Source organism: Lethenteron reissneri, chromosome 20 (assembly GCF_015708825.2).
Source record: "Lethenteron reissneri isolate LAM-NWPU_2019-01 chromosome 20, ASM1570882v1, whole genome shotgun sequence".
In the NCBI taxonomy this organism is placed as follows: Eukaryota; Metazoa; Chordata; class Hyperoartia; order Petromyzontiformes; family Petromyzontidae; genus Lethenteron; species Lethenteron reissneri.
Genome location: NC_083798.1, coordinates 11,883,148 through 11,910,912, shown reverse-complemented (window position 1 = coordinate 11,910,912; position 27,765 = coordinate 11,883,148). Strand labels below are relative to the sequence as shown.

The 27,765-nt window shown below is 48.6% G+C and overlaps 1 protein-coding gene across 1 annotated transcript in view; it reads left to right on the top strand.

Moving 5' to 3' along the window:
* Nucleotides 1–27,765, top strand: part of LOC133344764 (collagen alpha-1(XXVIII) chain-like) — a 76,964-nt gene that overhangs the window by 9,403 nt on the left and 39,796 nt on the right. The window contains 13 exon segments of the mRNA XM_061554901.1: nucleotides 947–1,128; nucleotides 1,748–2,137; nucleotides 3,437–3,457; nucleotides 4,413–4,472; nucleotides 9,766–9,819; nucleotides 10,529–10,573; nucleotides 12,958–12,984; nucleotides 14,636–14,680; nucleotides 16,162–16,206; nucleotides 16,337–16,390; nucleotides 23,273–23,341; nucleotides 26,224–26,292; nucleotides 26,923–26,991. Coding sequence (XP_061410885.1) covers nucleotides 947–1,128; nucleotides 1,748–2,137; nucleotides 3,437–3,457; nucleotides 4,413–4,472; nucleotides 9,766–9,819; nucleotides 10,529–10,573; nucleotides 12,958–12,984; nucleotides 14,636–14,680; nucleotides 16,162–16,206; nucleotides 16,337–16,390; nucleotides 23,273–23,341; nucleotides 26,224–26,292; nucleotides 26,923–26,991 — 1,130 coding nt within the window.

Genomic DNA, 27,765 nt, shown 5'->3' with positions numbered 1-27,765 from the left:
CCAGCGCTGGACAGATCTGGCTGCTGTGGGGAGGTGGAACTGTGGGGGGGTCGAGGGTCGGCCCGGCCACTGCGCGGACACAGAAGTGAACCCCACTGGGACGGCTGCTCAACATCACCCAGATAGAAGCGCCAGTTTAATGCACTTTGTATAGAATGTTGTTTTTAATTCACCCATGAAGCTTAATAATATTTAAAGCTCTCTTTTTTAAAGGAGAAAGTCCTGCTTGGAAATTGTATTCGTTTCGTGATTGAATATTTTGGGGGTTTTTTTTGCAAATAAATATGTTTGTGTTTGGAATTGCACTGCTAATTTGACCATTTGAATCCAATACTGCCGCGTAAAATCAAATATTCTACGAACCACCAACATTTGAGACCTATGTCTGTTCACTCGTTAGCTCCTGTCAGCCAGCAATATCAGTTTTTTATTATCTTTTTTAATTATCGGTAAAGTATTCTGTAAAAGTCCATTTTGGTTCGTTGCGACTTGCGAAATGTTGCTTATCCAGACCATTTCTTAAGTCATCAATTTCCCTGAAACACAGAGGCCTTTTATTGGACACGCATTACAACTGGAGGATATGGATCCACTCAGATACAATCTGCTTTTGTCACTCTGCCTGGGCTGCCCCTGGGGGGGGGGGGGATATCCCATGTCTCCATCTCTCAGCACGCGTGCATGCGCGCGCGCAACTGAAGAAACGCACTACGTCCTATCTTCTAATGCCACAAACGCTTTCAACGTGCTTCTGTTTTCACTTAACAAGCAACTAACCCCCTCCCCCCCCCGATTGTCGCCACCCATCGAGTCTTGACCTAAACTATAAAACATAATAAATAACAAGGCGGTAAACAAAAAGTTGTGTTGTCTTCGTCCGTCCCGTGCACCACACGCCTGCCACTGCTCGTGCGCCTCGCCGTTCCCTTTGGCAAATGTGGTCCAGACGTGAACTTGACCTGCGCCATGGAGATCGCCTTCCTCATCGACAGCTCGGAGAGCGCCAAGGGCAGCAACTACAATTTCGAGCAGAAGTTCGTGCTGGACTTCACGGCGATGCTGCAGAGGGAGGCCGGCCTCGCTGGCATCCTCAGCTGGAGGATCGCACTCCTCCAGTACAGCAGCACGGTCAGTGCCTTCTACTTCGCGAGAGTGTGGTAAATTTGTTTTGATTCATGCGCCGGGGAACCCAGAGATAGAGGAATCGTGCGCGAGGATGATGATTAAAATGTGAGCGTGCCCAATGATTTGTTTCCAAGGATTACATTTTGTTTTTGTTAGATTTTTTTTTCAAGTTATGTTGATTAATGGCTATGGTCATTAAAAAAAACAGAATTTCAAGTAAACACGGATTAAAAATTATGATTCCCATGAAATATGGAGGATTTGAAACTCATATTTTGCAGGAACCACGTTGGAACACAAATCACTGACGCAGAAACAAAGCCCTTCCACGACAGTGGCATAGCCGGGTTGCCATGTGCCCTGGTGCCAGGAATGAAACGTGTACTGTCATTACGTGTTTACTACGTGCGCGTCGATTGATACCCTGGACATCCTTTCGACGAGATGTTCCATCTCAATGGATTTACGTGGGTGAAATATGCCAATAAACACAACAAAACCTGTCGCCTGGGCCCCTCCTGCCCACGCGGCCTCTGGCACGGTTGTGCCCCTTGCGCATTCGACGTCCACACAACCGGGCCACGCGTGTCTCTTCCCCCTCTCTCTCTCTGTCTCTCTGCAGGTGCGTGTGGAACAGATGCTGCATGACTGGCAGGGACCGGACGATTTCTCCGCCCGGGTGCGGCAGATGACGTACATCGGACACGGCACGTACACGGCGTACGCGCTGGGAAACCTCACGGAGCTGTACGACGAGCAGGCGCGGGCCGACTCGGTGCGAGTCGCCGTCCTCGTGACGGACGGCGTCGACCACCCGCGTGGCCCCGACCCGGCGCAGGCGGCGGGGGCGCTACGCGCGCAGGGCACGCGCCTCTTCGTGCTGGGCCTGAGCAACGTGGCGCGCCAGCCGGACAACACGGCCCGCCTGCAACTCATGGCCAGCGCGCCGGCCACGCGATACGTGCACGACCTGCGCCACCCGGCCACGCTGGGCACTCTCATCGCCGAGCTGGTGAGACCGGGGGCGACGCGGGGAGAACGTTGCTGGGCAGCCGCTTCTGTTTGTGCTCGACGGAGGCCAATTGTTGAAAGTGTACGCGGTATGAAATGTTGGAAATCTTGTAAAAACTAAGTGTGCATACGCGAAATGCAAGATAATACGCAAATTCTACTTTTCCTTTACAATAATGAAAGCCGTATAATGAACAAACAATCATGATACTTTTCTGCAATCATGAAAGTGACCTAATTCCTGCACGCACAGAGCAGTTTTCACTGCAGCTCTTGGGGCATTGTGGTATATTATGCTCAGCAATCATTATGATGTAGGCGTCAGCGGAATTAACTGACATTTCCTAGAACACAATTCTGACATGCCATATGGTGACGAGTAAATGACGAATTAAAAGTTTGACACTTAGTTTTAAACAGGTTAATTGGACATTCATGATAAAGGTTTTTTTGGGTTAGATCGCATAAGTAGAAATGTGTCGTTAACCCGACACAGCCAATTGGTAAGGTTTGTCACGTAAACAAAACATGGCAACTAGTTGCTACTTCAGCCCACCGGTGTGTTGGAGAGTAAAATTTGACTACGACATTCCTCCGGTAATTACATCCAGCATCATCGGGCGATTTTGCCAGAATTGGCGGATTAATGATACATATTGGTCGCGAAAGCCTACGTGACAAACGAAATTGCACAGTGCTGCAGTAATTTTAGAGTAGTCTTGAACGATAACCTCGATCATTTTATATTTCACTTTATTTTGTTCATTCATCATCACGATCATCCATTTTCTGTCCACTACTGAATGAAAGAATCCCCGTGCTGCCACCATCCTTTGCTTTCCTGCGATACCACAATCCGTACATCTCCCACACGCGAACTGATCTCTCCACTCCATCTCCGTGTTGGTCGGATGTCCTCCTCAAGTGCATTTTCTCCTTTGGCTGTCATTCTACCACCGGTCTCGTCTCTCATCCGTCATCCCTCGCGAGCGGCCTGTGCTGCCTGAGCCCACCAACCTTCCCGAACGGCCAAGGCAGAGAGATCTCTGCGATCAGTGTTTGCTTCCCCGCTCTGTGTTGTCCCTCTTTATGTGTAACTCCGAATGTCTACCTCTCCGTGATTATTTGTGCATTCTTCCACTGCTGTTCTAGTTTCATCGTTTCGTGCCCACATTTCTGACGCACAGATCACAGCTATAGTCATGCTTTTTTCCGTTCAGTTTATTGAAACGCTCAGTGTTGTACCCTCATTTGTGTATTGTCTAATCTTCCCCATATTTTGGCATTTTCTTTCCTGCAGAACACGCTTGCCGATGAAGAGGTAAGATGTGTAAAAGCGCTGTTTTGTTTTTTCCCTAAAATGAGAAGCAATGAGTGTGAAGCGGAAAATGCTCAATTCCGTCTGTTCAGCACGTGACCTGTCACAGTTCACGAGATTTAAGTGATGCATGTTGAGCCTGAGTTTTAACACCAAACTTTGGAGGTGGTTGTATGTCTCAGGGGGCGGTTAATATTGAGTCAGAGACGTTGAACCATCACTGCTGAGATCTCGGAGTTAACTTTAGGCAGCTACCCATGATTAAACTGAACGCATCTGTAAACTATTTTTGTTATTTGTGACTGTGCACCACTGCCAGTGCAGTATCAAAAGATGTATTTGTAAAATTTTCATGATTAAGCTGGATTCCCAAGTACGGTTAATGTGAGTTTATGATCTCAGCTTGTTCACCAATGCACAGCATGACATAAACATTATTACCGTACCTTAAATATTATTTTTCACTACATTTAGCTTATTCAAGCTGCTGGAGAATGAAACATATAAGGAGACTGTGAAGTCCATTCAGATGTAGTTCTGTAATGTCATCTTCTGGGGAGCTGTGCTCTAACATGTGGTGGTTTACTGCTCTGCTACAAGAGCTCAAAGGTGGATATTTCCTAATCTTATGACATGCTATGATACCAATAACATTGCTGGAATATACGGTGTTCTCCACGCATTCCCCCCCAATCCCGCACGCCTGCAATTTACTGCACAAGTTGGGCAATGCGTCTTGCAATCCAGCGTGTGTGCGTGTGTGATTAGTAGCTTTCTTTGCCACACCGGGCACGAGTTTGGACGTCCGTCTTACCATCCGGAGCACCTCGACTCATTCAGAACCAAAACAAAAAACAACAGGAAATATTGTGTGTGTGTGTTGGGGGTGGGTGGGTGAAAGCAAAAAAAGTTTGTTTCCAAACTAAAATTGCCGTTTATTTCCTCGTGTGCCGAGCAGTGTCCCAAGCAGCCGGCGTGCCAGTGCGAGAAAGGCGAGCGTGGAGCTGCGGGGATCCCGGTGAGAAGTCGTGGGCCACCGTTCCCTGTCACACTTTCCCATGCACGACGACTCACGTGCCCTTGTTTGTGGTTCCTACGCAGCTGCGCGTGATGGCGGCAGTGGGATTTGTGGCGTTGAATGTAATCAATGAAGCCCTTAACGCCTGCATTAAGGAGACATTTTTCTTTTTTGTAAAGTGTGTTCGGAGTGTACGGATGTCGGGCTTTCGTAGAACAAAGCGTGTCTCTCTCTCTCTCTCTCTGGTTGCCAACATAGTTTACATTGCATGGCTGACAGACCTGCAAATTCAATTGGTTTCAAATAAAATCAGTCAGGTGTGCAACCATGCTCCTGGCACCGTTGGTACGTTTTCTTTTGCCGTGGACTTTTTTCCCCCGTTTTTCAATTCCAATTCCACCGCTCAGTGCCATCGATGGCCTTGAGCGGTGCAAACGAAACTTGTGTTGCCTCCGAAACGTCGTGATCTTTATTTTATTTTATTATTTTATTAATTTTGATGTTTTACCTTACGTGACTTTACCGAAAACACCTAAGAAGATGAACATGTGTTTTGTCGATGGAGCGATATTTTGCTTCAAAAGTTTGGACACGGGCAATGACATCACGGTAGCGTTTCTAAGTTGGTGGGAGTACAGGTGGGGCACTCGGCTCTGTTTAATGCTCAATCGTTGGACGATTATGGAAAGGAAAGTTCTTGGTTTAGGACAGCAGTGATTCTGACAAAGGTCTGACGAACGTTGGAGTGGTCGGTTTTATATAATCGGTCTTGAAAATTATAATAATAAAACATTTAACAATGTGTAATTTTCCGAGATTAGCATAATTCCGGAAAATTACACATTACCATAATTTCGGAAAATTACACGTTGTTTAATTTTCATGAAAACATTTGTTTTTCTAATTTTCAAAACCGATGATATACAACAGGTCTCCAACGTTGGAGTCTGTTCACCAAGTGGAAGACCTCAGGGCAGATGGTGGGGTAGATGTTGGGCCCGATTTTGGAGATCGCATGTCCTACCGTGCAGCGGCAGCCGCGGAACCTGTAGGAGGGTGGAAAGCGCTTGCTTGGTGTGGCGGTGTCAAAGACCTTCAGGCCGCGATGACGGGCTGACATGTAATGCTCTGACCATGGCTCTTGCATGGCCTGAAGTCGCACGATGTGCCCGTGGCAACAACATCTACGCCGCCAGCTGAATCCAGGGGACTCGTTTAGTGATGTAGAAACGTGCGTTTCATAGTATGTGGGTGCCATACATTTACACATTCATAATAAAGTTTTTTACAGAATTCTGGCAAAAATCGCCCCATGATGCTGGATGTTATTACCAGCGAAACGTCGCAGTACTCAAATTGCAAATGTTGTGGATTTACTCTCCAACACACCAGTTAAGTAGTGACTAATTGGCACGTTTTGTTTACGTGACAAACCTTACTAATTGGTTGTGTCGGGTGTTGGCGCGATCCAAACTAAAAAAACCTTCATTTTGAAGGATATTGGTCGCGAAAGCCGACGTGTTCCCGGTCTTTAAATAGAGCAGCACGGTGACGTCATCATTTAACCCAATCTGGTCCAGTGATTCGAGGCGGAGAGGGGGAGGGTATTGCAAATATATAATATATTGGTAATCATTCAGTTGTTATTAATTAGTATTTGTTTCCCCTATAAGGACGGGCCATATCATCACTTTGCCACTGTTGTTAGTTGTAAGATCGGGAGCAAGTGGAGGGCTTCACCATTCTGGCAAATTTCCCGATGATGCTGGATGTAATTACCAGCGAAACGTCGTACTCAAAAATTGTAAATGATGTTGATTCACTCTTCAACACACCGGTGGGCTAAAGTAGTGAACTATTTGTCTTTTGTAAACGTGACACATTTTTATTGTTTGGCCGTGTCGGGTGGTGGAGGGTTACGACACATTTATAAATAACGCGATCTAACCCAAACACCTTTATTATGAAACAATGTGTGGTAATATTATGGGCATTGTCTTTGAAACTGTTTGTCCTACATCAGAGACAGCAGCAGCCTTCTTTATGGCCTCGCCTCGCCTCGCCAGTGTGAGACCAGGCCAAACGCCCTCCAGAGGGAGCTCCCGCGAGCCCTGCTTGAGCTCCCCCGAGTGGAGGGCCCCATCCGCCCGCCAGCAGGGGCGTGAGCGAGCAATTACAGGGGCTGCGCCTCTAACCTTCTGTGACTGGAAGCGTCCAGCATCGGTGTGCGTCACGCGAAAGTAGGGAAGCCTGCACTGTCAGCTCCCCCCCCCCGTCTGCCTACGGATACCACAATGCGGCTTCTGTTCTGCCTACTTAGTCGCCAATAGGATAAACATTCCTCCCATTGACATTTCTAAAGCCGATCCCTCATGGTTATGCACGGGTTAAGAGTTCTTTCGGGAGAGGAGGGGGTGGCGGGTAGCAGAACCTCCCCCCCCCCCAATATTTTAATTGCATTCCATGCATTCGAAAGTTGACTTGGTCTGTGCGCGTGCGTGGTCAGTGACCCGGGAGAGTACTTTTGGTGTTTAGTGCCGTGCCCTCGTTATTTCTGTGGGTCAGGTGTGGGGGAATGCTCAGGTGTGAGGCTGCGGCAGTGGTGCGCCCTGCGAATAGTTTCGCTGGAGAAGAAACCCTCCGGGTGAAGTAATACAGCGCGGCCCCCGTACACACGTGCTCCGCCGCAATCCATTTTTATTAAATCTTTCACATCCTCCCCACTCCTCGGGTTACGCATACTATAATGGGGGCATGGTATTTCAAACCCGAATTTACCAAATGAATACTGGAAGAACCATTTATCATGGACAATTATGTTTTTTAATACTGTACTCAGTGGGTGGAGACGTCCAGAAAGTGCCTCTTGGTGGTAAAGAATTTAGGAGAAAAAATAATTAAAGTAAGTAAATTCTAACCATTCTCAATCCACACAAAACATTATTAGGGCCTTCCCACGCCACGCCTGTCACTGGAGTCTTTGACTCAACTTCACTGCGCTTTGTCAGTGCAGGTTGGTGAAAGCTGGGGAGGGAAGGACGGTCCATATCATCACTTGCCACTGTGGTTAGTTGTAAGCCAGGGATCGAACTCGGGTCCCCGGACTAGTGTTCTGCCACTGGTAAAGGAGCTCCTTGAATAATATCCTAAACGAAATAACAAATGTGCCATTGCTCTCTCGAGGGTTTATGTAGATTTTTTTCTCAGTTTCTCTACGCCCACAGTTTGGCCCTAAATCCATGATATCCTGCATTAGCCAGTCTCTCCGCAGGGCTCACCAGTTAATGAAGCGGATCGTAAACGCTGCCAAACACAACACATGGCATTAGCTGCAATATGGACACATTCTACCAAATGGAGGTCTGACTAAAATGCCACTACCACCACCACCACGGTGGTAACTCAAGAGGGGCAGGGCGAAGGAGATGGGAATTCACATCAGGCAAAAAAGTGAAAAACACGGCGACTAATACACGAGGGTACGGAAAAAGTGTAGGGATGGCCTGCAGCGTCGAAAGTCTCGCAGTGAAGCCAGGTGGGCTCATGAGTGCGGTCGTATTTCTTCCCGGAGACAGCCATAATTGTCGGTTTGCTCTCTACCCCGAGTGGTGCAGTTTGAGGGCAGCGCTCACTCCAGGGCAGCGTGTGGCGAGTAGCGCACAAACAAAACAAACTAAACTATAAACTTTTACATTTTGATTTAAAGCTTTCATGACTACTGCAGGGATTCATGTTCTTGGTTCTTTCGGTAAAGTCACGTAGAAGGGAAACAATGATTGCTTGTGTTGCAGTCGAAACGTCGTGAGAATTTTATTGTTTTATATTTTTCTTATTTTATTGTCTCCCTTCTACGTGACTTTACCGAAAGAAACAAGAATATAAACTTTTATTTTTATTTTACCCGGTAAGGCCCACTGACTGAGCTATATCACTCTATTTTTAGAAGCCACCGGGCCAAACATGATAGCTCAACGAAGTTGCTTGTCACGTGCACATTCATAGCAGCCAAATACTCTAAACGCACGTTGATTCGAAATGTGGAGGGGGGAAAATTGGAGGGGAAATCCACGCGACCATAGGGAGAACATGCAAATTCCAAATATACAGCAGGCGTCAGGGTCGGGAATCAACTCACAAACCTCCTGCATACCAGGCGAGGTAGTTAACATCTCGCCTCCGTGGAGAGACGTTAACGCGCACAGCAGCCCTGTAGCACTTTTCGATTAAAGGGCGTTAGATCGGTGGTACTCGGTTATCTAAGTTTGATTCCCGGCTACAGCGAACATCGGTGACAAATGACGTCAGCACCGGCCTTGCCCCCTCCCTCGACCAGCCCGCACCTGCCGGCGTGTTTAAATGCGGCGATGGCCTCCCCGATGGTCGACATTGCTGTGGGAAACCCTTCATCTATACTCCTTGGTTCTTTCGGTAAAGTCACGTAGGTGAAAATAAAAAATATTGTATTTTATTTTTATGTACTTTTATTATTTTTATTTTTTATTTTCACCTACGTGACTTTACCGAAAGAACCAAAGAGTATGGATCCTTGCAGTCACGAAAACTTCAAATCTAGAACCCTTCATCTGTTGGCGGATCGAGAGTGGCTTAAATGAAAACAGAAACTTACTGGCGGGAGGAAGGTGGCACGACGCCGTCAACGTTGCCGCGACCTCGGGACAAACGTGAAGCGCCGTAGAGACTGCGCGCCGCCGCGATCTGCTCGCGCCTGCCGTGTGAGTGCCCTCTGTGTGAGTGCCCTCTGTGTGAGTGCCGTCTGTGTGAGTGCCCTCTGTGTGAGTGTCCTCTGCCCGAGCTCCCCACCCCGTGTGCGTACGACGAACGGCTGCGACGCCCATCTCTTAGCCGTAACTCGAGGTGTCATTTTGTCCGGCTGGTTGTTGCAGACAGACGCATTTTTTTATATTCTTGGGTCGTTCGATAAAGTCACATAGATAGGTTCAAAGGAAATACATAAATGATGAAGCTATCTACGTGATTTTACCGAAAGACCCACGAATATGGATTCCTGCAGTCACGAAAGATTTAAGTCAAGACGCATTTTTCTTTTTTTTACATGTATGTCAAATGGATCTTGCGAATTAAACGAAGTGGGCTCCGCCCCTCCTCCCCCAACAGAATCCCCCCCCCCGCTACGGAGCTGGTGCCACAGCTTTCACGTTCATCAGCCCCCACTGTTGGGGTTGTGTGAGTGTCTGCGAGTCTTTATGTATTGCTCGATACAGCTCTGTACACACGCGGGATTTGATGATGATTCTCTTTTGTTCTATTGCAGGGTAGGAAAGGAAAACCGGGAAGGGATGGTGTGCATGGTGAAAGAGGACAAAAGGTGAGCGATATCATCACCACCGCCTGCACCACCAACACCAACGACAACGATCCCCCGTGTAGCCTTAACAGACTGTTGGGGCAAGTGCTGTTAGCGAGCACCTATGAAGGCCGGCACGGCACACCACGCCCGACCACCTTTGTCTCTCCAGTGGTGATGTTTACGCACCGCACAAGGTACTCATTTGAGGCTGAGTCGACCTAAGGGAGGCCGAGGACCGGTTAACATAATCGTGACTGCACCACCGCTCCCCACACCACTAGCACCATCGCCAGCACCGCACCTTCACGCTCTACGGCAGGGGTGGGGAACGTCCGACCCGCGGGCCGTACAAGGCCCGCGAAATCATTTGGTGTGGCCCTGCCAAGGCAACCGCAGAGGGGACTCGAAATGCAATAAATCTAGGAGCAAACCTGGAAAAGCAGTTGCGAGTAACAACATCATCAATACCAGCTAACATCACATGCCTCGCCAAAGAGAAGCAGTTCCAGCCATCACATTAGGGGTGAGTTAATTAAATGTTTGACCAAATATAACGGGCTAATTTTTTACTTGATAATTTTGTATGGCCCGCGAATGATGTTGTAAATATCCAAATGGCCCTTGGCAGAAAAAAGGTTCCCCAACCCTGCTTTACAGCTACGCCACTGACCGTTGATCTCCTCGCTATGAGTTCGTCTCCCTTAACGGTGTCGCCCGTCACCCACAGGGCGACGCCGGGGTGCCAGGAACCCGTGGAGCTGATGGCGCGGAGGTGAGAAAACTTTTATTGATATTTAAAACGAGTTTACATTCGCGAACAGGTTATGATACATGTGTGATGAGACAGATGGGTCTGGAACTATTCAAGTCAGTATTGTCCACCCCTTTATTTTAAATAGCAGAATTTATCGAGGAATTATTGAATGATTGAGGTATTTAATTTCTGTGAAAACATTAATGAAAGAGGTCCACTCATTTTGATTTAGCAGCTGGTCCCACTTTTTTGATGATGTCCACAACTATTCTATTTTGGTCTGGAAGCTCTCCAATTTTTTCATTCTGTGAATGGCCGTGATTGCCTCTTAATGTCTGGAACATCCTCCTCCCCCTCATCTCAAAAATCTGTCATAGTACTCGCAGAAACACGGAGAGGTGCATGCTCGTAATGACATTGAAGGACGGGACGAGGCGGACAGGGAGCAGGGAACATGTGCAAATTAAAGCATCGTATTGATCGTTCAGGTAAATTAAGTGGCTTTGGGCAGGACGCGGCTCGCTAAGTGACTATCGCAGATGAACAACACTGGCGACGCTACGTCAGCTCAAAAGAAAACAACGCTCCCATGAGGATGACCACTTTTTGAGATGTCGCGACGAAATCAGCTCATGATGACATGGGGCGGGCGGATGGGGGGGGCTTCATCCGGCAGTGGATAGAACATGGCTGCTGGCAATATTGAGACGTTGCCGTTGCGAGCGTAGGGTACACAAGTTGATGCGCAGTAGTTGTATGGCTAAGAGGGGGCCCTGTGAGCCTGCGTTTGTGCCCTGGGGGGGGAGGCGGTGGGGGGGGGGGGGTGAACAAAATAGTGAATGTATGCGATTTGTCTGCAAATAATTTTTCGTTGTGGCGGCTTTGATCACGAGTATCTCTCTGATTTTTAATCGTGACCTTAATTTGTCCGTAACAAATTCGGTAATGTGTGAAAAAAACATAAAAACGAGATTGTCCGCCCGCCGAGAACAAGCGTGTGCTTTGAGTGTTGGGAATGCGATCCGTACACGGGACATTTGCAGGGAAAAATATTGAAAGTCTTCCAGTCCTGCCCAGCGACTTGCTGGCTGTGGCTCCAGGTCGCGTCAGTAGTGAACTCCATCTTGAGTTTTCCAGCCAAGAAATCCATGCACCCTCTACGTGTGTATGTGTGTATGTTGAACTTATTTCGCACTGTACGTAGCCCACCGTGCTAACCGGAGTGAGAATAGTCCAGCAACACCCCCTGGTCCATTAGACGTTGACTCTTGTTCTTTTCTACGTCATTATTCTCATTATTTACCAGCTCATCTCAACCACGCCTCTGGCCAAATCACCCAGAAACGTACCAGGTTTCGTCAAAACTCGCAAGCTAAGCAGGCTCTAGCCTGGATAGCGCCTGTGGATGGGTGACCACCACACCCGGTGCGCGGCTGCTAGGTGCAATCGTTGCATCGAATGAGCACGATGGTTCTGGGGTAGCCTCCAATCCTGCAGTGGATTGAGAACTTCTCGCGATGGTGAAATGACCCAGGCCTTTTTATGTGAAATCCTGATGAGTGAAAGTTTCAGAAGGAATGGCGCAAATTCTTGTTGACAGTTGTGGTGAAGAAATTATTATTTATTTTGTAAACATTCATTTCATTGGTCAATACTACTTTAGTATGTAGATGACTGCAGAGCTTGGGTAATTGTTGGCTCATTGCGTGGCTGCTTTTATAGCTGTCTGTGGTTCCTCGTGCCTCTAAATGAGTCGTTCTCACTCCGTGAGGGCGAGCGGACACTGTGCGCGTTACGAGCCGAATTTTTTCTTCATATTTCTATAATTGAAGGGGGTTCAGTTGTGTTATTTTCACAAAACGCGCTGCCGTACGCCCCGAACACATTCTAGCAGTCGCGTCAATAACGAATCTTCATTCCTTTGTTCCCTCGCCGATGTTCAAAGTAACATTTCACCCGTGCAATTTGCAGTTTCTTATTACAAAACCGAGAAAGGACCACCCCAAAAAAGCGAGCTAAGTGCCCTTCTAGCTCTGATGAGGCCGGCACTTTTTGTTGTTGTTGTTGTGTTGTGTTGCCGAGAGGACATCCCCGCGTGCGCGGTGGGTCGGGCGCGCCAGGTGTCGAGAGCCAATTTGGTGCCCTGAAATTACAGAGGGGGCTGTGCGCCACAAGAGCGCGTGCACACACGTGTTTGGCTGCTCTTCTGCACACCCCAGACCTTCAACCCCCCCCCACCGCTACGCCTTTTGCCCCCTAGCTGTTGTCGTCCGCGTGGTATATTTTTTTCTACCGTTGATTCTCTTAACAGATATTTTTCGCTTTTCTTTGTTGTGTTCCCTCGTGGTTCCGTGTGGATTTTACGATAATTAACCTCACCTTTTTTCCCCTGGAAATCGCAGGGCCGGCCAGGATTTTCAGGGGAGAAGGTAATCACGAGAAAGTGGCATTGTGTGTGTGGCCTCCTCTTCCATTGTACTTGACCTCACCCCCCTCACCCTCCCCCTCACCATCCCCCCCCCAAACTCTCCTCCTGCCCCCCTCCCCCCATTCACCGCCACCCATCGGTGATGCATCTGCGGTATTCGCATGAAAGATGCAGTCACCTCCTAAGTCATCGTCGAGTTCTTAACGATTCACTCATTGATTCATTTCAATAGTTCGGTGGTCACAGTTTGATTCGAGAATCACATTTTAAAAAAATGTTTCTTGTCATTTGCACTGTCTGTACTGTATACGTTGTTTTTTTCTGCCTCATTTCTCTAATCGCCTATTTATAGAAGAGATTTTAACAGCAACATCGTTTTTTTAATTCATTGTAAATATAGCATTATACATGCCCGATTCTATGCACGTTTTTGTGCACACTCGTGAATGTTAAGTGCTTAATCAACCAATCTTTGCATGTCAAATCTTAATTGATTTACTTATGTATTTTTGGTGATTTTCTTACCCATCCTATATTTTACACATATTATCGTGTTTGTGTATTGCATTGTTGCTGTAACTTTCTGACCCGCCCCTGCTGGACATCTGTGAAAAAGGGCTTCACAGCTCATCGGATTTCTCCAGGATAAACGAAGAATCTGATTATGTTGAAGCACATTAATCATCTAGTGCACTAAATAGTGTGTTCACGCATCATAATGTATTGTGTCAACCGCCTCTGACCATACCACCCGCAATCCACCTAATGCCATCAGATTTCAGAAGCTAAGCAGCGTTGAGCTCAAATAGTGCTTGGATGGGCGAACACGGCCCAACGGTAGCGCGTTTGCTGCTTGTGGCAGAGGTTCACTGTTCGAATCTATTTGGCCGCCCTGGTTAATACTGCCGTGTAATAATAATAATAACACTACTACGCTGCATCTGCTTCACAGTGAACATTATATATTCCCGGACTAGAGTTGATCATTGTGTGTCGGCGTCAGGGTCAACATTTTCCAAATTGGAAAAATTACCTGCAAATTACTTAAACGTGATTATACCGGCAGAATAATGGTCATTTGCAGGCCAGGTGCGAAGTCACCTTTGTGCTCACAAGAACGAGCTATGATGGAAATCGCTCTGCGACACCGCAGCGTTACAGCAGGGCACTATATCAGCATCAAATCATCGTCACCAAGCATTTCAGGTGTTATAGGCTTTAGGGCTACATGCATGACAGCAGAGGGAAGTTAAATAAATGACCTTAAGATGCCTCTACATTCATGCTCCCCGTCTTCATCAAAGCCTCGCAGTCCGCATGGCTCGGGGAGGCCCTCATCCAGCAGTGGATCGATCGAGGGCTTGTTGTAACGTGTCCATTCGAAACCATCTCCAGCGTTTTCTTGGTTCTTTCGGTAAAGTCACGTAGAATGGAAATAATAACATTATTACATGCTTTTATTTTTATTATTTTATTATTTCCATTCTACGTGACTTTACCGAATAAACCAAGACGATGAATCCCTGCAGTCACGAAAGCTTTAAATCGAAACCATCTCCAGCTTTAGACCACATCATCGCCACCAAGTCACAGGGCTCTGGAGGACTCGACAGGCGGTGCCCTGCCTGACTATCTCTCGCCCCTCTGTGCAGGGTGACAGGGGTCAGTGCGGAGCCGCCGGCGAGAAGGGAGACAGGGTGGGTGAGACCCGAGCGGTTAACACGAGAGATGATTTGCGCTGATAAGAGTGTTTACACCAACATACACATGTATCAACAAACATACACATGTACAACCATAGCCACGTGCAAACTATACAGATGTACAACAAAGGCAATGATAAAGATCCCCCGTGTAGCCTTAACAGACTGTCGGGGCAAGCGCTGTTAGCGAGCACCTATGAAGGCCGGCATGGCGCACGAGGGGGTGGGTGGCCAGCACCACGCCCGACCGCCTTTGTCTCTCGAGTGGCGATGTTTACACATCTCACCAGGTACTCATTTTAGGCTGATTCGACCTAGGGGAGACCCAGGACCGGTTGAGATAATCGTCACTGGTGATAGCCATGAGCGGGAATCGAACTCGGGTCGCAGGAGTTTTTTTAAAATGAAAACAACTCAACACATTTGTCAAGAACACCGCATCCTTCATAATATATATATAACCTGCAACGTTTCAGGCGATGGCCCTTCTTCATAGCACATGAGCAAAGGCCAGAGAGAGAGAGTGGATTATAAAAGTTGTAGATTGCACTTTGCACCATGGGGCCTGATGGGAATGAAGTGTGAAAACAGTTTCCTGATTACCAGTTTTTAAATAGGTGTTTGAATAGTGACCTGGTAGTTAACTAATTAGTCCCAGAAAAAAGTTTTCAATAATCAAAAAGTATTACTATATAAAATCTGTTGGTATGAAAAGTGAAAAAATACATATGTACATATGCACAAACATACACACGTTTGCATGGTTCCACATGCATATGTTGGAACAAGTATATATTTGTGTAACTATGCTTATCAATGTACTGGAATCATATTTACACAGGCGTATGCATCTACAATCTCATACGTAATGTACACGCATTGAACTGGTATGCACGCATGTGTAACTCTTGCACATATTTGTAACGGGAACGTATTTACACAAAACATGTACATACACAGAATACAACATTTGAACGCCGCGGTGGCGAGATGTTAACTACCTTGCCTGATATATAGGAGGTTATGGGTTCGATCCCAAAGCTGACGGCCAGTATATTTGGAGTTTGCATGTTCACCTCGTGGTCGTGTGGATTTTTCTCCGGTTCCTCCAGTTCTTCCCTCCACATTTCGTAACTTGCTTTTTGATTATTTGGCTGCTATGAATGTCCACATGATAAGCTACTTCATTGGGCCATCATTTGTGGCCAGGTCGCTTCTGAAAAAGAGCTATACAGCTCAGTGAGCCTTACCTGGTACAATGTTAACGAATTTGTTTAGTTTAATTGTATCATTTGACCCGTACATGCAATCATATGCAAGTCATGTAAACTATCATCGTCACACGAGACTTTGCAAATCCACATGAGCGAAAGCGGAGCGCGCGATCACGCCTTGGCAGCTGGACGATGATTGATCACCGCATGCCAATAACCCACTTAACAGACAAATCTTGTTTTGTTCTTCACGCCTGCCAGGGACCAGACGGGCCGAGTGGCCCAAGGGGACCCGAAGGCCCGAAGGTAACGGCGCCGTGCGACGTCACAAAGGCGGCACCCGCGGTTGACGGCCTCCCGTTTGTGTGTGGGGGGTGTTGCGAGCCCTTTGGCGTGATTGTGATGCCCTCGACTAATGTGCCCATCTGACCTTCAGGGGCCTCCAGGACCTTCAGGTGAACAAGGCCTCGAAGGCATCCAGGGACCAAAGGTACGGTTTGGTGCAGGGGTGGGGGGCGGCGGTGGGGCTAATTGAAACATTCCACGCGCTGCCCGGGTGAGATATATTCGGAGCGAAGCGTGTAATTCCTCCAATTGTCATGGTCCACGGGCCACTGAGCGTTGCCGCCGCGGTGGCCAGATGTTATCTCCCTCGCCTGGTATGGAGGAGGTCGTGGGTTCAATCCCAACCCTGACGCCTGCTGTATATTTGGAGTTGGTATGTCTCTTTCCCCGTGATGGCGTGCATTTTTGTCCGGCTCCTCCGGTATTTCCCGCCATGTTTAGAATCAACACGCGTTTAAGAGTATTTGGCTGATATAAAGTTCCACGTGATAAGATGCTTCGTTGAGCTATCATTTGTGGCCAGGTCGCTTGTGAAAAAGTCCTACATAGCTCGGTGGGCCTTACCTGGTAAATAAAGTAAAAATAAAGCAAAGAGCCTGCAACCGTGATCGTTTAGCTGCATACCGACTGCCCGGCCAGGGTTATGACATTTTTTTCTGAACGAGGTTTGTTCAGTTGGCTTCATAATGCGGCCTCTTATTCTCTGCAAAAGGTCAACATAATGAGCTTGCTGGCCAGCTCTGCGTCCAAAACTAGAAATATAGAACCGTCGTTGTTAGCCGCAAAGAATGTGAGAATCGGAGAGAATGCAGAGATGTGCTGAGAGAACAAATGTCGGATGAGACAACATTTGATGTTACCAGAATATTTACCGGGTCCGCTGGTAGACTGGAGAAGTATGTGCCGCGTGAACAGTAGTCAGAGCCATTGCAGCGAGAGGTACACTGGATACGGTGTCCTGGGTACAGACATGTCTTCTGCGTCTCTAACCCATACAGACCCGGTTGGAATTAAACCACGCCGTGGTATACAATGTGCGAGAAACATACGTGGTACAAGGGAGACCTCGGCAAAGCGCTTATCAGCTCTGCAACTTACTTTACGCATTTCTTTACTTCACACGCGGGCTCTTCTTGAAGCGTCGTCCGTAAAACATTGACTCTAAAGCAACGGCGCCGTAATTATGGCATTACTGTCGCGGTCACGTGCGCCACGGAGAGATAACGGGCGGGGAAATCTGACAGCTTACGAATGTTGGCTCCTCATCAAACCACCGGCAGCAGTGGGTTAGTACGCAGGTGTCCGGTTGGCACGCACGTCTGGAATGCTCGGAAAACGGCCGTGACCGGTTTATTAAATTAACGAGCGGCTTGCGGGCCCTCCCTCTGATCGCTGCTTCCCACGGCGGGTGTGGTGCGGTCGGGTAGACGACGGGTAGAAGCTCGGGCTCGGTGCGTCAGACGCGTGCGTGCGTGCGACGCTGCAGATGCTGACAGCTGTTCGTCGGGCAGGCGTGGCCGCGCGTGCCCGGGCCTTTTCCATTCAGCAACAAGAAAAAAAGGCAACTTTTACACGCGTCCGATGGAATTTTAATGCCCGCAGTAGGGCCACCCGTAGGTGGGAGCACAAAAGTGGCAATTTTTGACCCAGGACTTCACACAAAAGAGGGCACCCACAACGGGGCCGTGCGTGTTTTTTTTTGTTGCCTGTCGCTAATGAATTAGGGGGCTGCACGTGACACTCTGCCTTGGGACTCCAAGAACAGTCCGTGTGGCACAGTTATTTGAAGTGGATAGTTATCGTTTATGATGGGGATTATTTCTCCAAAGAGGTTGTCGAGCAGCATTATTATCGATGGTTGAGTTATTATTGAGCCAACTGAAAGTGTTGCAAATAATGATTGGGGTAAATATGTTTTGGCAGCGGCGATCAATGTTGTGAATATATACCAGTTTCGCTTTGGACAGATTTAGTGACCTTTTTTTGAAAAATCTTATGATGGACTCAAGCACGTGTCGCTTGACATACATTACAGTGGTAGTACAGCAGCAGCAGTCCTTTATTTATTCAGTGAAACCGTATTGAGCCTCAGCACTCTTTCTCAGCAAGGGGCCTGCATTGGGATCTATGGACAAGCCGTTACTTTTTTATATTATGCTATTGTCGATCACCATTCTACTCCTTTGGCTGCTGCTGCTGAAACAGATTCTGCTGCTGATGACCATTCTTCTATTGCTGCTGGTGATAAAGACAATGCAGCATCTGATGCTGCTGCAAATTCTGCTGCTGCTGCTGCTGATGATGACCATTATTATTTTGCTGCTGGTGATTAAGCCAATGCTGCATCTGCTTCTGCTGCTGCTCCTACAGCCGCTGAAAATGATGTTGACGCTGATAATGATATTGGGTGTCTGACTGTGCACGGTGGAGGCTTGTGTGCAACACAGTGACAGTAAAAGGGCCAAATGCGGTGTCTGTGCTGCCGCTCCTATTAACCGGTCTACGCCGCAGATGGCCTTGGGCTGTGGCTGACTTGTCTCGCTCTCCGTGGCTGCGGCGATGTTTTTACTGTGCTTTGGGTTGGATTTCACCTGTCAAACAAACCAAATTGGTGAAAGTTTTTTTTCTTTCTGTTTCTTCTGAATAGCTGTCTGGACGTTTCTGTCAGCCTCAGTATGCGCGCTAAAAAAAACGACAGCTACCAGTGAATTAACAGATTAGGTTGTTGAAAAATAGAAGTATTGTTTTTTTGAGCTTATTTACACAGCATACATCCAGGCATTCCTCGTACAGATGGACGGGCATTCATTCCTCCCTGGGAGATGCTGCCCCTATGACGAATGTGGAAATGACATGCGAGCGACACGCGGGCAGGGGATCCTAACGAAGGCACCGCCGACGAGAAATGCGCATCAGGTCGCGTCGCTCACGCCAGGACTACTCTACGATGTTGTCCGCTCTCGTTGTCTCTCTCTCTCTCTCAGTTTCAGCATTGGGAATTGTCGCAACGTCTTGTTTCTGCTGTGGGCTCGGTGATAACGAAGAGTTGTCAAGCAAAGGGGTGCACGATGCACATTTCGCTGCCTTTCTCTTACAAAAGGAATGACGCTTCGTGCTCATGCCGAGTGTTGCGATGGGGCAGTCGTTGTCGTTTCACGCGGAGGCAGGGCTGTTATTGACGAATGTGTTGGGTCATTTTTTTTGGTTATTTGTGCTCATGCACCACTGCCAACGCACGATCACCAAATGTTTATTTTTCATTTACAATTCAAAGATTGACTTTAGAGTTAAAATGTGGTTTGTAGCAAGGTGCACATTCGATGCTCAGAAACGTAATTTTTATTTCCACCATCAACAGCCAGGGTCAATCCACCTGTGGCACCAAGGCCTCCCCACGTTCTTCCCATCCCTCGCGGCATTGAGATTCCACGATCCATCTCACTCCTGCACCCCGAGCTAATGTTATCTTTCCATCTCCCTGGTGATCTGTCATTCCATCACCTGTCTTGTCCTTTGACCATCATCCCTTCTAGCCATGCCAAAGCCTGCCGCTTACGTCGCTTGACAGTCAATACGATGTCTCTGATTGACATTGTTCCCTGAACAACGCGTCCATATTTAGGTTTCTCGATGCGATTCCCAACGTTCATCATTACGTCATCCCCTGTGTACTTTTACACTTCTTCCGTTGTTCTTCGCGGATTATCTTTCATTCACTTTTATCGCTTTTGGTTTTTAACGCGTAAAAGTTTTGCCAATCTTCGAATGGCTGCCTGGGCGCGATGAGATTTACACTCCTGTCGTTCGCGTTTTAGTGCCTTCGTTGGCATGGAGGCACAGACTGAGCCGTCTCCTGTGTCTGCGTCGACGTAAATAAAACAAAAACAAAACCATTCTAAAAGCTTGAGAATGATTTAAGTTGGCAACGTTATTTACGACAGCGTCCAGACTTCGGACTGTCAGCAGCGGGGGAGTTTTTATTCTCTTTTGCATTTTTTTTAAACCGTGTCCTGGAAACGCGTTCGTGAGAGCGTTGGCGTCGGTGGCTTTATACTTGGTCCCTGAAACTCGCGCTGCCGCCGTAGCAGCTGCTCAGTTTCAATGCCACCCCGCAGATACTCTGGTTTGCATGACAAGCGTCTTCCTCTGTAGGGGCAACATCTGAAGATAAGATGCATCGGCTATCGTTGTTCCGAAAGCATGTTTTGTCCACAATAATTGGCACGTTATTTTCGACCGCGATATTGCAGAGTTAAGTCACCTGCACGATACGAGCTGCCATAGTTTGTACGCGTAAAGCCGTCACTGAAAGTCACATTCTTTATTGTAATCATCGTTGGTGCAAACAAATAATGCACAAATTAACCTGATAAAGAACTGCCAGACTTTGCAGAACGTCTGACATTTGCACAACTCGCAGACACAAATACATTAGTATCGCGTGACAGAATTCCAGATTCATATCCCGCTGTCGCGGCGACGGCAGAAGTTGTGCCTTCAGATTAAGTTTGTCCGGACAACCGTGTTCACGAACGACGCAGCATCAGTGGCAACCACAGGAAGTGGGGCCAGGGAGGAGGGGGCGGGTTTGGCAGTTCCCCCCTCAGTAAAGGCCAAGGACGCCTCGGAGGGGGCATTTCGCACTGGGCTTCCAAAGACATTTCACCGGACCCTGGTGGCCATTGAAATCCACATCAGATTTCAGAAAATGTATTCCTCTGTTTCCAAAAAGTAGCTCCGATAAGGCACTGCGTGGTCAGTGACATCGACACGAATACTCCTCGAACAGCAGAGCCGATGAAAATGCTCCATTGCCAGTTGTGTTCCCAGGTTTGTCCAACTTTACTTTATTAATGATCGTTTTGTCATTTGGGAGATTTTCTCCGTCCAAATGATGTGTCCTGGTTGCTTTTTTATTTGTAGCTCAGAGATGGCGACCCGAGATGAGATGTGTCCCTGCGGCGTGATGGTGGCACAGGCTGGGAATCCCCAGGGAATGTCGCGGCTCTGGAAACACACCGGCCAATGTTTGCGGTCTCTGACGCCACAACGCCGCCTTTTGTCCGTCGCCTAACTCGAGGACATGTGGACGCGGAGCAGGTCTTGTGAGAAAAGCGAGTTCATTGTCAATTACCCTGGACCGGTGGGCATCTGGGTGCTTCGCGGGTCACTCGGCTTGACTTGCGGCAGAGTCGGTCAGGGCACTCGCCCTGGTGCGGCACAATGAATTATTGCGACTTGAACAGCTGAATGCAATAAAATTACGAGAGCCGTATTGCAAGTGTTTGTTTTACAGTCTATCATATTTTGTACAAATGAAACTATAGTTAGCCGGCAGCGAGCATGACTGCACGCTCTGAGAGCTTATCTCTGTGTGCAACAATGAGCGGCATTGAAACGCGCCGTTTGGAGTGTCTGTCCGGAACGCAGAGCAGATTTCTGCGATTTTTTTCTGCGACTCGCGCGTCTGAAAACGGGTCACGAGATGGCAAAGCTCACTGGGCTGTCTGACCTACAGTACGACGGCCTGGCGCGTAAATATCCCAGCGTGCCTCTGCGACTCTGAATGTGCTGAAAGCGGTCCTTTAAAATTTAAAACATAAGGTGCATTGTGGCGGTTAACAAAATTCCCTTTCACGGGATTTGTTGTGCCGTGCGGGGGTGGAATTCATGACACATGCCAGGCAAATAAGTATGCAGGAGATGAACACTCTCACGGTGACACAGTGTAGTGCGGCTGAGATTATAGGCAAGGGCGGTGGGAGCCGTGGGGGGGGGGGGGGACAGAACGGGCTGTGTGCGCGCACAGAAAAGGGCTGTAGTAGCCCCAGGCTACTGATTCAGATGGCAAAAGCTGCCATGTTTTGTTTCAAATTAACCAGTTGATTCCTGCTTTTCAGTTTGAAAGGCGGGAATCAATAATAATTTCAGCTTGTAAAACGCACAGTACTCGCTCGCTCTCGAAGAGAGAGAGAAAACAACTTAGAGACGAGATCGGGAACCGATGACGAGCGGTAAGGAGCAACGTCATTATCCGGCACCAATCATTGTCTAAGCTCTGCTTGCTATGTTTGGAGACAAAAAATATAATTCGTGATAAATTATCTACCTTCTGTTGCGATTAACATGGCTGTGAACTTCGCTCACCAATTGCACAACCCACGCAAGAGGGCCAAGGTCTAGCAGGCTGATCGCTTTGTCTCACCCACGACTTTGTTTGACCACCGCCACACCGCGGCTCACGTCGCTTTCTGCTTCTTTGCTCGCACCGCTTGCCTTGGGAGTTCCCTCCCATCGTCTCTTTTCCCAAAATGCTCGTATCCTAGATCCATTGAAGAAACGTACGGATTCTCATTATGTTTTACTATCAGTTGCGTTATTTGTTGCTGACTGTTTGGCGTCTTAGGTGTTTGGGCCTGAGTTCAGCCACAGTGGTAAAATAAATAATGAAGGTTTTAAAAACAATGGGAATATTCCTTTTTAAATGTGAATACATTGGTATTAGGTAAAACGCTGTATTCATTGTCATGGGGCATCGTGGGAGAATTAAAATATCTTAAAACAAATATTAGTATTTTTAGGTAGCGACAGATTGGAGCCCGGCTTACATTTTCTTGAAGCATCTGCGTGCTCATATACAACTACTCAGCTCTTGAGCAGCATGGCAGTGTCATAACTTTGCACGTGTGTGCGTGCGCGTGTGTGTATGCATGGGGAGCGGTGGCGCCGTGATTAGTGCACTGCGCTACGAACCCAGCGACCCGAGTTCAATTCCCGCTCACAACCAATAACAATGTCGCATTTTTAACCGATCCTGGGCCTCCCCTAGGTCGACTCAGCCTTAAATTAGTACCTGATGCGGTGTGTAAACATCAGCACTGGGGAGACAAAGTCGGCCAGGCGTGGTGTTGTCGACCCATAACCTCGTGCGCCGTGCCAGCCTTTAATAGGTGCTCGCCAACAACGCTTGCCCCAACAGTCTGTTAAGGCTATGTGGGGGATCTTTGTCTTTGCATGTGCCGGACAGGGAGAGAGGGGCTTGCCTGGCCCTCCAGGTGTGCAGGGGGAGGCGGGCATTGGACACCCAGGACCTAAGGTAAGCAGGCCTTCACCGCGTGACAGCAGAGGCCAGGGAGCAGCTCCGCGCGACCTGGCTGCCCCAGAGAGACGGCGATGACGTCTTCGCTCCAGTGCCGGATTATCCTCGTCGCAAAACTAGCATTTATAGCTATACATGTAGCTACACGTGCTACGGGCCCCGCACTTTCATGGGCCCCGCGCTAAACGCTTTCAAGCTGTCAATTCCGGTTCAGTGATTCTGCACTTGCTCTAATACTATAGTACTATACTGCTTTAAACTTTTATGAACTAATGTGTGTTTAAGGTTAGCGATTTGTGGTATTATCCGGCTGTATTGCAAATGAAAAAATACAATTACTTTACCATGCAAGTTAAAATAGCGTGTTTTAATATTTATGTTTTTTTTTATTTAGGGCCTCTTTATAACATATACTACCGACCCCGCACTAGCTTAATCCGGCATTGATTCGCCCGCAAGAGCAACGCGCAGACACGCAATACCTCACTGTCAGAAACGTTTCCTACGCAGCCATCGCTGTTCGTGGAGAAAGTACGCTTCTTGCAGAATACGTTTTTTTACGAGTGTTTCTCAATGTTCTTTAAAAAAATTTACTTCGTACAATTGGTTCTCGTCCCCCACCACCCACAAACGCCCGCATTCGCCCAGGAAGCAGAGCAGAAAGATTTAAAGTTATAGCCAGAAGCGTTTATTGGATTAGAGAGACAGAGCTTAATAAGAGGCACCCACAGGCACGGGCGGTCTTCTTGCTTTTCAGCCAAATTCTGATCGCTAAAGCCTCGGTGCACATCGGTGTTTCATGCAAAAAAATACTAATCGGTGTTAACACTTTGTTATTGTGCTGTTCGACAGTGCTGAGCCCATCTGTGCCTTTGGGGCAGTCCATAAATGACGTCACGCGATTTTGGACGATTTTGACCCCCCCCCCCCTCGTCACACGGCGTCACAAAAATCAGACCCCCCCCTCAAATATGACGTCACAAACCTCTCCCCCCCCGCCCCAAAAAAAATAAAACATACTTCAAATCGCTTTAAACTATTGTCATTGTAGTGCGTATTTAATTTGCCGCTGCATTCTGATGTTGTAGGAGAAATATTTATCAAAAAGTCTATTTAATTAAGTAGAACGTGTTGTTTATATTTATTTAAAATTGCACATTTTGAAGTGACGTCACATTTCTCAACCCCCCCCCCCCCCTTCGTCACACATCGTCACAAATGTCTCACCCCCCCCCCCCCCCCAGGTGCGTGACGTAATTTATGTACGTCCCCTTTTAGACGTTTACTTTTGCTCGGTTGCAACTTCAAGAGATGCCAATACAATGGAGATCAAAAGAGAGGCTCGCACGGGCAAAACCGCGTCGAGCCTCGGGTCACGAGTGGCGATTTCAAAGCCGAGTTCTTTCGCAGCGCCAACCGGCATCACCACTCGGCACGCGTTCGGATCGTTTGAGGGACGAGATTCCTGGCGACTCTCGCTTTTACCGTTCATCGAGATTCGCGGCACCGCTTCAGAACCGTCACCGGTGATGCGTTCGTTGCCCGCAACCATCCCGGTGGGAGGTCTCCGTTTGGCTTTCATAAATCACGAGCAAAAATACCCCTCCTCGGCCGTGTGTGGGCTTCGTGCCGGCTGTCACAGAATGTGCAAGATTCACGGGTTTCATTGCGAGTGGGAGTCAGGAGCAACACGCGTGTGCCTACGAGTGTCAGTGTGTGTGGGGAGCTGTTAGTGTAGCGGTGAGCGCGCTGCGCTACGAACCCGGCGATCCCGCTCACGGCCAGCACCAATGACGATTACCTGAACCGGGCATGGGCCACCCCTGGGTCGACTCAGCCTAAAATGAGTGCCTAGTGCGATGTGTAAACATAGCCACTGGGGAGACAAAGGCGGCGGTTCTGGCTAGCCAGCCCCCTCGTGAACCGTATTGGCCTTCATAGGTGTTCGCTAACAGCACTTGCCCCAACAGTCTGTTAAGGCTACACGGGGGATCGTTGTCTTTGGTGCTGGTGGTGCAGGCGGTGGTGATGATATCGCTCACCTTCTGTACTCTTTCATCATGCGGACCATCCCTTACCGGTTCGCTAACAGCACTTTCCCCAACAGTCTGTTAAGGCTTTGTTTGTAAGTCCGTGCGTGCGAGACGTGGTGGCGTAGTGGTGAACGCACCGAGCCGAGTTCAATTCCCGGTCATGGCAAACCACAGTGAACAAATATCTGAACTGGTCCTGAGACTTGCCGAGGTCGAACCGGCCTCATTGTTGAGCACCTGGTGAAGTGTGTGAACGTTCAGCGCTGGGAAGACAAAGACGGCCAGGCGTGGTGCTAGTCACAGCGTCCCCTCGTGCGTCTTGCCAGCCTTAATAGATGCTCGCTGACGGCACCTTGCCTCGAGAGTCTGTTGAAGCTCTCCGATGCGTTTTCTAGACTGTTCCGCGTGTGGTTCGGCACGATGTCCGACGTTTCGCTCCGCGTGATGGAAGAACCTTCTCGAGGAACCCCGCTGGGTTTGTGGTTCAATGGAAACAAAGAAAGCTCCTTTGGCGCAACCGCGTGGACCTACCTACGCAGCGGGCCCCACAGACTCTTCTAGGGCAGTGGTTCTTCACGTCTACTGCGGCCTTAGACCCTATTTGCTTCTCAATCCTAAAAAAAATTAATGTTAATAAATACATAGGGTGTGATGAAACGAAGTTGTTGTACTTATTTTTTTTTACCTTCTAAAAAAAAAATCTGCCCATGTCTCGCACCCCCAAAAAGGGCATCTCGCACCCCTAGAGGGTGCAGCGTGCACGCCAGGTGAAGAAGAAGCACCGCTCCAAGGGAATCCGCGTCTCTGTGTGTGTGTGCGTGTGGGCGTCTTGTGCGCATTTCCTAGGGCGACTTTGGTTTCCCAGGCAGAGCCGGACCTGCGGGCCCCGCTGGGATCGGTGAACCTGGGCTACCGGTGAGGCAGCGCAGGCACGGCGAGAGGCCACACCGCACCGCACTCACGCACTCCGGCACGGCCGTCTTTATTCGCACGCGTGTTGCTCCAGAAGACCGACAACGGCCCGGTCGTAAGTTAATAATAACGTGCAATCGTCGGAGTGACAGGCCAAGAAGTGGTATCTCCAAAATGATTTTGACGAACATTACATGCGCGTGTGTCTTGTCTGTGTGTGTTGTGTGCATTGAGTAGCCTGGCACAAGCACTTTGGGGATGTCACCGCCACTTAGTGGCGAATGGCGGTTGTCGATGTTGTTGTTTATGTGAAGGCAGTGGTGGCACTGTGGCTCGTGCAACGGTGCCTTGATCCCTCGCAACATGGGTTTGGTTTCTGGCCATGAATGACATCAGTAGCCAACCTGTCTCAACTCGACCGTAAATGAACACGTGGTGCAGTGTGTACGCATCAGCTGTGCGGAGACAAAGGCGGATGGGCGTGGTTCGAGTCGGACCATCCCCTCGTGTGCACCGACCTTCATAACAGCCCTGACATCCTTGAACAAGCAACACGGGAGGGGGGTCTTTAACATGTATGTTGTATGTTATTTGTATGAACGTGCGCCTGCGTTGCCCGTCTGTGCTGTTCAGGGTGCACCAGGACCTCAGGGACAGCCGGGCGAGAGAGGCCTCGCAGGGGAAGGGTTTCAGGGCGCCAAGGTTCGGGTCGCACGATGCGCCGCGTCACACACACTCAACAAAGACAAAGATCCCCCGTGTAGCCTCAATAGACTGTTGGGGCAAGTGCTGTTAGCGAGCAGCACCTATGCAGGCCGGCACGGCACACGACGGGGTGGGTGGCCAGAACCATGCCCGACCGCCTTTGTCTCCCCAGTGGCGATGTTCTAAAGCACCGCACCAGGTACTCATTTAAGGATGAGCCGACCGAGGGGAGGCCCAGGACCAGTTCAGATAATGAATCGTCACTGGTGTTGTTGGTCGCGAGCGGGAATCGAATCCAGATCGCCGGGTTGGTAGTGCAGCACGCGAACCGCTACACCACCGCCGCCCCACACACACGCGCACGTGATTACCCTCTCAACAACCTCTACCTCGTTCTACACACGTGATAACCCTCTCAACAACCTCTGTCTCGTTCTACACACGTGATAACCCTCTCAACAACCTCTACCTCGTTCTACACACGTGATAACCCTCTCAACAACCTCTGTCTCGTTCTACACACGTGATAACCCTCTCAACAACCTCTGTCTCGTTCTACACACGTGATAACCCTCTCAACAACCTCGTTCTCGTTCTACACACGTTATAACCCTCTCAACAACCTCTGTCTCGTTCTACACACGTGATAACCCTCTCAACAACCTCTGTCTCGTTCTACACACGTGATAACCCTCTCAACAACCTCTGTCTCGTTCTACACACGTGATAACCCTCTCAACAACCTCTGTCTCGTTCTACACACGTGATAAC